Here is a 12063-nt window from a genome sequence, read left to right on the forward strand (position 1 = left end):
AAATAGTAACAAAAAAATGCTAAAAGCTTATAAAAGAAGCTTCTAAACTCAAATAAATAACATAAAGAGGAAATTAATCACCAGCAATGTTAATCACCACCACCAGCATACATGTCGATGATGAAAAACGTAGCTGTGATTGCAACCCACCACCAGAAAATTTCAACCACACAAAACTCCACCATCAAGACCATAAAACCATACTCCCATCTTAAAACACAAGAATCCCTGCTCAATTGTCTTGGAAAAACTTGGAAGAAGACAAGAGATTTAAGCTTGTTTCAACATCAATCAACTTTAAACCATAAAAATTAATTAACCTATGAAAACAATCAAGTGCATGAACAAATTCAAAGAAATCCAAAATCCATCCCTAAATTTGCATAACACCACCATGTTCAAATCAGTTTAAATCCAATTTATAAGAACAAAACCACTCACCCAGAACAAAAAACAAAAGATAGAAGCTCCTATGACTATTTACAGTACCAAGATCAACTCAAATCCACTCCCGAAGGAAAAGATTTGAGCCGATCTGAGTCTGAAAAATCAAACTTTTGTTCCTCTCTTTTATCACCTTTGTTTCTGTCTCCTAAAAGATAAGGTTGGGTCTCTTAGAAACTGTAATATGTGTTCGGTATACCCTTGGTAGTTACTACTACCACAATTGCGTGAAAGAGAATAGGAAAATTAAAGCTCAAGGCACACTCTTTAAGTTTTTTTTTTTTGAGGAGAAAGTTTAAAATTGTATAAAAGGAAAAAAAATATAACAAGACCAAACGGTCCCCATTTTTTAAGTTACAGATTTACAGTGTATCACTTTCTATTAATTAAGACTTTCCAGTGAGTTATAAGATATTTAAAGTTATATCCCCAGAACTATTTTTCTACACCCATTGATAAATTAAAGCCTTAACTTCGTTTATGATTACTCTTCCTGTTCTTGGAGCCATTACCCTTTTGTTTCTTTCCTCCCAAAAATGGAGAAAGAGAGTCTCCTTGTCTCAATCCTTTTTGAGGAAGGAATCTCTCAGTGGAACAACCATTCACAATAACTGAGTGTTGTGCTGAAGTTACACACCACATAATCCAATTTATCCATCTCTGACCAAAACCCGAGCATTGTAAGACTCTTTGAATAGTATGCCAGCTCACATTGTCAAATGCTTTCTGAATATCAAGTTTGCATAGAATTCCAGGCTGCTTGCTTTTCAATCTAGAGTCAATTAGTTCACCTTCAATTATAATGTCATCTAGAATTTGTTTGTCTTTGATGAAAGCCCCTTGATTTTCAGAGACGAGTTGTGGTAGGACTGAGTTCAATCTCTATGTCAGAACTTTTGATAAAACTTTATATACACTACTTACCAAACTTATAGGTCTGAAATCTTGTAGAGACCCAATCTGTTCTTTTTTTAGGAATGAGGCATATGAATGAACAATTTATTCTCCAATCCAGCCTATCTTTTTGTTGAATTTCTTTCACTACTTTCGTGAAATCTGATTCGATGATTTCCCGAGCAACTTTGAAGAAATTCATGTTGTACCCATCAGGTCCATGGTAATCTTCCCAAGCAACTAGTATACTTCATGCTCATTAAAGGAAGTCACCGAAATTTTCAAAACATAACCTTCATTTTGTTCACGCATGAAGTATACTAGTGTAAATTTGAAGAATAGAAATAGAGAAAATGTCTCGGGGTAATTTGCGTTACCTCCCCTGGCCAAGATCATAATTTGAGTTACCTCCCCTACAGAGATAATATTAGTGAAACCTCCTCTATACATTTTTCATCCAAACCCGGTTAGCTGAGTCAGCAGCTTTGTACAGGTAGACAATTTTTTACACGTGGATTTCTAGTTTCCCATAATACCCTCCTGTATAAAATAGACACGTGTTGGAGAAAGTACCTTTTCATCCAACGGCTCTGCATCAGGTCAGACAATGGATGGCTTCGATTTGGCACCATTTGGGTAGCCGATTAGAGTTGAACACGTACCCCTTCGTCTCTATAACTACCCCTCTATAGAGCGGGAACAAACATTAGAGAGAGAGAAAATAGTTAATCAGTTGCAGAGAGAAAAAAAAAACCTAATTTTTTCTGTGAGAGGAGAGTCTAGGGTTCCATCGAACAGAAGAATAAATTGATCGAAGAGAAGAATTGGCTTCCTATTTCTTTCTATTTCATATGTTTTCTAGGGTTTAATCGCGATGAATCATAACCGGAGACGACGATTGTGAGTATTTTTTTCTAGGGTTTATGTTTTTCCGTTCCGTTTTCGTTTAATGATTCGATACTTGATTATGGGTTTGATGTTATGCATGTTTTTCTTGGGTCTTTATCATTATCCTCTTATTTAGGGTTTTTTTATATGCTTAATCGATTGTAGAAATTACCTGTGTGTGAGGTGGTGATAGTTGAGAAAAGGGTCTCTGATGTGATATAGTGTAGGAATTGGGTTTTGAAAATAATTTGTAACCCTAATTTCATTTATAATTTCTGTATTTTACCTATGCTCTGTTTTATTTTTGTTCATGTGATTGGGTTTTTTGTATAATGTATAGTCTATTGCAGTTGTTGATTGTGATGATTAATTTAGGTTTTTGGTTATGTTGCAGTGAAAGTGTTGTGTATGCTATTAAAATTTTCTATTTACACTATGATGGAGAATGGCCTAGGCAACAACCTGTTGGTGGATTCAGTTTCCTTGATTACATGAATGGAAAGGAGGTGTATTGGCCTAAGTATGATGGAGACACTCTGAACATGTTGAATTTGTTGCACAATGTTCATGAGTATATTGATGGGATACATGGCCACCATTGTGTTTTTCAGTACTTGGAGAGTGGCTTTCTTTGTGATGTTGTGGATAATAAAAATTTGCTGAAGTTTTGGAATGAATCGGATCAAGATGTTCCTAATGAAGTTCATTTGTTCATGACTCATGAGGGACCCCTAAAAGTTGTGCCACCAGATGAAGAAATTGAGGTGAATTATGGTGTGGATGAAGAAGTTGAGGTGAATTATGGTGATGATGATGAAGATATTGTGCCAGTCACACAATCTCAGACAGAGCTATATGTTGTTGGGCGTTTTGTTGAAGATGAGGAAACAAGTCAGCATAGCACATAAGTGTCTGAAGATGATCCAAGTAAGCAGGCCAATCAGCAGACATATCAGACTCCACCAGAGCAGCCACCTCACACTCCACCAGAGCAGCCAAGTCAGATTATAGTGACACCAGAGCAGCCAAGTCAGACTGTACTGACACCAGAGCAGCCAACTCAGACTGCTCAACATACCCAAACTACAATTCCACAGAAGTCACCTGCAACAAAGAAAAATCTTGCATCCAAAACTAAAACTCCACAGAAGTCACCTGCAACAAAGAAGAACAAGAGGAAGGAATCAATTATTGCATTAGATGAAGAACATGATACTGTGGATGAGTTGTTAGATATGCCTGAAGAAGAGCTTGATGTACTACCTGAGTTGTTAGTTTTACCTCCTAACTGTAAATATAGAAATTAGTGTTACCTCTTCTAATGGTGGTTTTACTTACATCGGTGGAGGAGTTTGAAGATGAATCACCCATAGTTCTGGCTGCACTTCAGATATGGTGAAATTGGTTTTGTTGGAGAAGAGCAGATCTGTTAATGGATTTAAGGAGAGGTGCAAACATTTTCTTCTTCATATCTGATTTATATAGAACTGGATGTTGAAGATGACCGTTGAAGGTGACCGTTAAGGCACAAATTCGACCGTAGAATGGTCGAATCTCAGAAAATTCGACCATCAGTTTTCGATGATTCCTGGCCTAACACGTGTCTAGGTGTTTGTTTTATACAGGAGGGTATTATGGGAAACTAGAAATCCACGTGTAAAAAATTGTCCACCTGTACAGAGCTGTTGACTCAGCTAACCAGGTTTGGATGGAAAATGAGAGGAGGTTTCACTAATATTATCTCTGTAGGGGAGGTAACTCAAATTATGATCTTGGCCAGGGGAGGTAACGCAAATTATATAGAATCTACTAACTGGCTTACCGACCACAATAATAAATAGTTTCCCACATTCAGCAATGCAAATTGAGGTCTCCTGCCCGAATATTGCTTTAGCATGCAAAGTTCACGCAGGATTTAAAAAAAAAAGGAAAAGATATTACCGTATAATGGTAAAATCACTTAGTGATAGATAAAAAGCATAAAAAAGCATAAAAATTTATCAGACACCAAATTCTTTTTTTTTTATACTAAACGAAATTTATTGATTTAACCAGCATGTGGGTTTTGATCTTCGACTAAAAGATCACAAAGTTCATGCTCATAATTGTCAAACTTAAGCAAATCAGTAGCTGAAACTCGAACACTTTTTGCAATGGAGTTAGCTACTTGATTATCATCTCTAGGAACAAAAGTAAAATTGCAGGAATTGAAAAGAGAACTTAAATGTTTAATCTCTCTAATTAAGTTTCTGTTTTCTCATTGTGCTACCCATGGGGCTTCATAAACAGCTTTTATTACTACTTGAGCATCAGCTACCCATGGGTCTTCATTAACAACTTTTATTACTACTTGAGCATCAACCTCTATTTGTATATCATCCAGATTCATCTCTTTAGCCCATAGTAGAGCATCACGTATAGCCAGACACTGCCCTTGCTATGGATTCAGGACTCCATGTTTGAAGCTTCCTCTGATCCCATCGCAGTTGCCTGCATGATCACGTAAAACAACACCAGTACCATTCTGATTAGTATTATGATCAAAAGATGTGTCAACGTTAAATTTAGCAATGCCTTGTGTAGGAGGCAACCAATTAGACTTGGCAGTATTAATGTTGTACGGACTACAAATTAAATTTTCATGCAGGTGAGAACTTAAATGATATTGTATCCTACTGGTTGTGGAAATAGGGTTTAGATTCACTCCCTGAAATATCTTCTCACATCTGTCTTTCCATATGATCCAAGCACCAATCATACATGTGAACAACAAGCGTTCATCCATACCAGTACTACTTCCATTAAACCAGCTTAGAACCCATTCAGAAACACTGCTACAATTAGCTTTAACTGCATCTATGTCTATATTAATGGATCTCCACACTGATCTGGCATGTATACACTCAAAGATTAGGTGTTCTATCGTCTCTTCTCCTCTTCCGCAGACTCCACATTGTGTTTCCATGTCAGGGTTATGAGATGCAAGAGCATATCTTGTTGGATGGCAGTCATGTATGCATTTCCATGAAAAAAAGCTTGATTATATGTGCAACACTACAGCTCCACAATGCCTTCCAGACTTGTGGCTGAACAACAACCCCATTAACCAGAATTTCATTGGAATTTCTAGTGAGATGATTGTAAGCGCTCTTAACTGAGAATTTGTCATCTTTTGCAGGAGTCCATATCATTATATCTTCCTTTGAAGTATCAATAAATATTTCCTGAATTTGCCTAAAAGTATTGGCATCAAACAAGATATCTAAGAGAGTAACATTCCAAGAATTAGTATCTATGTTGATTAGTTCATCCACACTATCATAGAATCTGTGCATATCATTCATTGGAATGGGAGGATGATTTAATCTTGGAACCCACTTATCCTTCCATATTTTTGTTCTTCTTCCATTATTAACTTCCATAAAGTAATTATCTTGAATGATTTTTAGACCTTTGGTGATACCATTCCACATATAGGAGCAGTTAGAAGCTTCAATTCTTTGGTGAAGAATATTGCCATATTTGAAGTACTTACTCCCTAGAATTTGTACCCAAAGCTGATCTTCTTTAGTACATACCCTCCAAGCAAGTTTTGTGAGTAAATCCAGATTAAGTTTTTCCATGTCTCTGAAAGCAAGACAACCATGATCCTTTGACTTGCAAAGTTTAGAGTAAGATACATGATTAAATCCTCTATTAGAAGAGTGACCCCAGAAAAACTTCCTTTGGATGGTAGTTAATTTCTTCATGAGCTGATCAGGAAACTTGAAGGAACCCATTTGATAAACAGGTAATGAATTAAGAACATGTTTGATCATAGTAGATCTACCTGATTGAGAGAGTGAAGTAGCAGACCATGTAGATAATCTGTTATTGAAATTATCTTCAATGGACTTGAAAGCTTCTTGTTTAGAATGTCCAAGAATAAGTGGAGATCCTAAATACCTTTCTTTTGAGTTCATAGTCCTGACTCCTAGAATTTGAGTGAGTGTTGCAGTAACTTATGGTTTTGTTTTTTTACTGAAATGCACAGCAGATTTCTCAAAATTGATTACCTGACCTGACTGGTTACTGAAATTGTTAAGAAGTTGAAGTATATTGTGAACTGAGTCCAAATTTGCTCGAGTGAAAATCAAGCAGTCATCTGCAAATAACAAATGATTAATGGCTGGAGAATTTGCAGCCACTTTAATTCCTTTGATTTTGTTGGAGCAGCTATAAGATGTCTTAAGAGAAACTCCATAGCTGGAATGAACAAATATGGAGAGAGTGGATCACCCTGCCTAATGCCCCTTGAAGTATGAAATTCTTCACAAGGAGAACCATTGAGAATAACTGACAATTAAGTAGTACTGATGCATTGATAAATGAGATCACAGAATTCCTCGCTGAAACCAAAATATCTTAAGACTTTTATAAGAAAATCCCATTCTAATCTATCAAAAGCTTTAGACATATCTAACTTGAGACCTAGCCATCCAATTTGACCTTTTTTCTTCTTCATGGAGTGAATAATCTCTTGGGAAATCACTGTATTGTCACTGATAAGTCTTCCTGAAACATAAGCAGCTTGATATGGAGAAATAATATTCTCCATTAGTGGCTTCATTCTATTAACAAGAATCTTAGAGATGACCTTGTAAGAAGTATTACACAATCCTATGGGTCTATAATCTGTATCACAAAGAGGTTTCTTTTTCTTTGGTATAAGAGAAATATATGTCTTGTTGATTTGTTTAAAGATGTGCCTTGTTTTAAAGAATCTGGAAACCATAAGACATACATCATCACCTACTACATTCTATTGACTTTTGTAGAAACCAGCTTGAAAGCCTTCAGGTCCTGGAGCACTCCAATTCTCCATGCTTTTGAGAGTGTTGAAAATTTCTTCATTTCCTGGTATTCTTGTAAGACATAGATTGTCTTCATGAGAAATGATAGTTGGCAAAACCGAGTAAAGACCTTCTTCAAGTTTATGAGAGGATGAAGTACTGATATGTTGAAAGTGCTTTGTCAAGTGTAAGCCAATTTCTTCTCTAGAATGTAGCCAATTACTAGTGTGATCTTGAACGGAATCAATGTTGTTTCTGGATCTTTTCCTGTTAATTTTGGTGTAGAAGTACTTTGTACTGTCATCCATGTCTTTGATGAAATTGTCTCTAGCTTTTTGCTGCAAGAACTCATTTTGAATCTTATGCCACTTATTCATATCTGTGTTGATTCTCAAAATTTGCTCATTGACTTCACTACTAGGTAACTGATTCTGAGCAAAGTTGAGCTCTTGCTGAAGATGATCAATTTTTTGGTTGATGTTACCAAAATGTTGTTTGTTCCAGATGGATAATTCTTTCCTTGCTGACTGGAGTTTTGTAACAAGCTGAAAACCTGGAGAGACACTAACACTAATATTCAAAGCATTAGCTATAGTAGTAGAGCAAGTGTCATCATTGAGCCAGGTTAAAAAGAATTTAAAGGGTTTTCAACATGGCTCACACTCAGTGTCAGTAACAAGAAGAATAGGAGTATGGTCACTTCCTACTTGATTAAGATGTAAAAGATTGGATTTAGAGAAATGTCTACTCCACTCACTATTGCCTAGAGCTAGGTCAATTCTGGATCTTCTAGAACCAGTACCAAGGTTATTGCTTGTCCAAGTGTAGTTTTTTTCCTATATAACCTATGTCTTCAAGGCCACTTTCAGCAACAATTTTATTAACCCAACCATCTAGAGAGGAAGAGGTTTTGTTACTATCATCCAAAAGATGGAAATTTAAATCCCCTAGAAGAATCCAAGGATAGTTACCTGTTTCACTAGTTTGTTTAATATAGTTCCACTGATCTTTAATATAGTTCCACTGTTTCACCTGTGAGTAAGAATTCTGGTTTACTTGGATCACTTTGAACAACAATATTAAACATATTTTGTTCATCACTTAAAATCTCACAGGTAAAACCATTTTTCCATAGTAATACTAAACCACCAGACAAACCAAAAGGTTTTATGAAAGCACTATTAGGATAGTGGTATTGATTCAGTAAGGGCTTACTTTTAACTTGGGATATTTTTGTTTCACAAAGGAATAAAATATCATGGTTTTGGGCTCTAACAAGATCACTAAGATGATTTCTAGTAGATGGGTTTTTAAAGCCTTGCACATTTCCGGAAAGAATCGTCATTGGAATTAGATGAGTATTAGAAGTGTAAGAGTGCACAGAAACTGATAAAAGTTGGAAAATAATAATGATGTAGATAACTAAAGCAGTTGAAAGCAATGATTTGAAATAAATGCTAGCCCTAGAGAAACTTAAAACCACAATTAAATTAAACGACTTAGAAAAAAATAAAAATAAAGAAAAAGTGATGAGAAAAGTTCGTACTTGATTCCCCTTATTTGCATGCGCTTTTGGAATATCTCCAGTTGAGATCATATGAGTATTCATAGAGGCTTGAATTGGATTCAGAATGGTGTTCTGGGAAGATGCCTCAGCAGAAAGAGAAATATTTATTGCAACTTCACCCACTCTGTGCCTTTTACCAAGTCTGCTATCTTCTTCCATATTAACTCCTTCAATCTTGAGCAAAGCTTCAACGTTGATGGCTTCACCATCTTTGGGAGGGAAAAACTGTGTTGATTTAACAAACTTTTTCGGAGCCTTCTTCACTGCTGGGGTTTTTGTAGTATAAATTTCCGTGTTGGAAGAGATAATGCTTATATTCTTGCGGAGATTGTTAATATTACCAACAAAATATGGCTTTTCATGAGCTTTCTTCAAGAAATTTGCAGCATCCTTGCACACAGTTTTCGAATGGTTGATGATGTAACAATCTGTACAGATACTATTTGGCTGACGTTCAAAGAAGTATTGCTGCCACTTTGTGACTCCAGCATTGGTGGAACATTTGACTTCTCTTCTCATAGGCATAGAAAGATCAACATTAACACACACTTTCACCGAAACACTTCTCATAGGAATTGCATCCTTGGGTTCAATTGCGATGACTTCCCCCATAACTTGACCTATTTTTGTCACTGAGGTGACATTCATATGCTCTGGTAATAGATATTTAAGTTGTATCCAAAAAAGCTGAAAACCCCAATGTTTTTCAGTATAAACCATTGATGGGATGTAGTCATGAACAACAAGGAGATGCTTGTTAATGCTCCATGGTCTTTCATCAATTACCTTGTTCAGTAGCTCCCATTGATTAAATTTGAAGATGAAAATATTTGGTTCAACTTCAATAATTCTTAAGTTTTCCAAAGTTAGGAAAGGCCAAGTGAAAGTGATACCTTTCTCAACCATGTCATAACCCATTCGGCCTTCTATGATGACCTTTCCAATAGCGTTGGGTTCCCAATTATCCTCAGATTCAGCTTCCTTGTTGTTGCTCCTAATAACTTTTATTTCATTAATATCGCCCAGCTCCAATGTAGCCTTCTTAAACTTGTTTACCAAATATACTACTTGACTAGAACTGGCTTCCTCCATCTTGAAAGATGATTAAAAGTTTGAAATAGTTCTTACGAGAGAAGGGGTTACACAGTGTTTATGTGGGGAAAGGTTGCATTTGAAAGAGTTATATGAAAAAGAATGAGTTTTACTAGGGTTTTGAAGATGAAATATGGCAAAAAATATGCTATGAGTTGACTGCGGATAATCTTCAATCTTACTAAAAAGGTAACAGTATTGACAAAAATCTTCCTTGTGTTGACAGACTGTATAGCTGTCCATAATAAAACCAGTAATCAAAATAAGGTAACTAAATAACCGCATGCCGCTGACTATACAATTTTTGAAAATTAAATTCCTTGATTGGCGGGATGAGGAATCACTGGGTCTCTGTGAGTTGATACCGATTTGAAACATCTTCCTTTGAACATCATGAGCAAAAGCTTTGAATCCAATCCATTCTGAACCTTTAAGCAAAAGCTTGTAGATCACAACAACAAAAGTGGCAAAAGCCATTAGAGAAAAATCCATAAACAAAAGCAATAAGAGGAAAAAGATAATTAGAAAACCATTAAGCAAGAGAAAAGATTAAAAATGCAGCAAAAAACTTAAAGATTAATGAAAATTTTGAAGTGAAAAACAGGGTTTATGAATATCAAAGACAAGTATTCATAAATGAAAACAAAAATTGATTTGTTCTTTATTTTTTCTTATCACTAGAATGTTGCACTATTAAGAAGAATTAAGCAAAGCTTTTTGTAGGCAACCTATCAGACACCAAATTCTTTATCCATAAAAAAGCATAGTCAGATTCACATTAATATAGTGCTAATTTTGGCAACCTTTTACCCCTAGAGAAAATGTTGAAGGAAAATAATTAAGATGCATGAACCCGGCCCTCCACGTATACTCAACGATCACGTATGGACCTTTTTCTGTTGTTGCCGCATGAATCATCTTTCAAAAAGTTCTAAAGTGATTTAACTCATGATTGTCAAATTGTGAACCGTCCACTTCGTAAGTTAAAAAGCTATCTACAAGAAAGTGAAAAGTTTTGGAAATGAAAATACGTACACAAATTTGAAAGATCTAGCCTTCTAGGGCCAGTTCGAGAACTCCCATGATTCATACTTAACATGGATTCATGGAATATTCTTTCCCTTTTTGATTAAAAGCGATTTCTAGTAGTAGTATAGCCGTAGGTTCTTGTCAATTCTTAAATGGTTTTCGCGGTTTTACCTCACCTGCTTTTGAACTTTTTTGCTAAAGCCAACCAACATAAGTATACTATCTATTATTAAGTTTATAGAACTGATTTGGTTGGTAAAGACTTTGCCAAATTGTTGAGTTTTTGATCGTTCAAATTTATGATGATGAGTGATTCCACTAATTTACTTTGAACTTCTTTGAATATTTCGAACTTTTTTGCACATGTTTACACTCAAAATATGGCAACAAAATGAAAAATTGTCGTTGAATACTTGAGATTATTTAAGTTTGGTTATCGTGTCAATGTAATAGAGGTTTAAGTTTAACTAATCAATTTAAGCTATTTGGTAGCTTGAGTGGCCATGTTCTCAGGGCATGCAACATGCTAGTTGTTTTATGGACCTACTTTGATAGCTAATGTCGTTAGCTAGACGATTATCAAACGTGGTTGGCTTGAATTTGACTTCTCTTGAATATTACTTATAGTTTATTTCTTTAGCATAGGCTATGTTTTGTCTATTGAGTAGAATTTAGGTTAAGAGTTGGTCTTCAAATCCACGTGAAGATGGGAAAGAAATTTTCTCACGCTGCTTAGCATCTTTAAACTGAATACGAAGAAATTATACCCTCTGTCCCAAACCCATGCTCCTCCGATATTGCTAATTCTCAGGTACGTTTACTCAAAATTTCTTTGATCATATCAAATTTGTCTCGCCTAAATTCTTATTTTCTCCGTATTGTCTAGTTTCATATATTGTTCATTCTTTTAAGTTGCATTGAATCTTTAAAGTGTTAACGTGTAACACGTTAATTGTCGGAGTCCATCATACCTTTGTAACTTCTACTGTAATCTTGTTGTCTGCCAAGATGAGCATTCTAGTATGGAACTGTCAGGATCTTAACCAACAAAATACAATACAACATCTTCGAAGTTTGATATCATTGCACAAACCATCCTTTATTTTTTTATCTGAAACTCTAGCTACCAGAAATCACATGAATTTTATTGCACAATCATTTCAGTTCCAAAATCATTTCTTTGTCCCCAAAGTTGGTAGAAGAAGGGGATTATGCTTCATGTGGAAGGATAACTACGATGTACGAATCATCTTGCATTCCCAAAGTTATATTCACGTCCTTATTACTCCCCCGACACCTGAACATCCTTGAATTTGC

The 12063-nt window shown here is 35.6% G+C and overlaps 1 protein-coding gene across 1 annotated transcript; it reads right to left on the minus strand.

The window, feature by feature from the left end:
- Positions 1 to 4483: 4483 nt before the first annotated feature.
- On the minus strand, positions 4484 to 5191 carry LOC113340836. Its single transcript, XM_026585897.1, has 2 exons — positions 4717 to 5191; positions 4484 to 4617 (listed from the first exon to the last, which is right to left on the minus strand). Exons 1-2 carry the CDS (start codon positions 5189 to 5191, stop codon positions 4484 to 4486), a joined length of 609 nt encoding a protein of 202 aa, XP_026441682.1.
- Positions 5192 to 12063: the final 6872 nt, after the last annotated feature.

The sequence above is a fragment of the Papaver somniferum genome, unplaced genomic scaffold, assembly GCF_003573695.1.
Source record: "Papaver somniferum cultivar HN1 unplaced genomic scaffold, ASM357369v1 unplaced-scaffold_24, whole genome shotgun sequence".
Taxonomy (NCBI): Eukaryota; Viridiplantae; Streptophyta; class Magnoliopsida; order Ranunculales; family Papaveraceae; genus Papaver; species Papaver somniferum.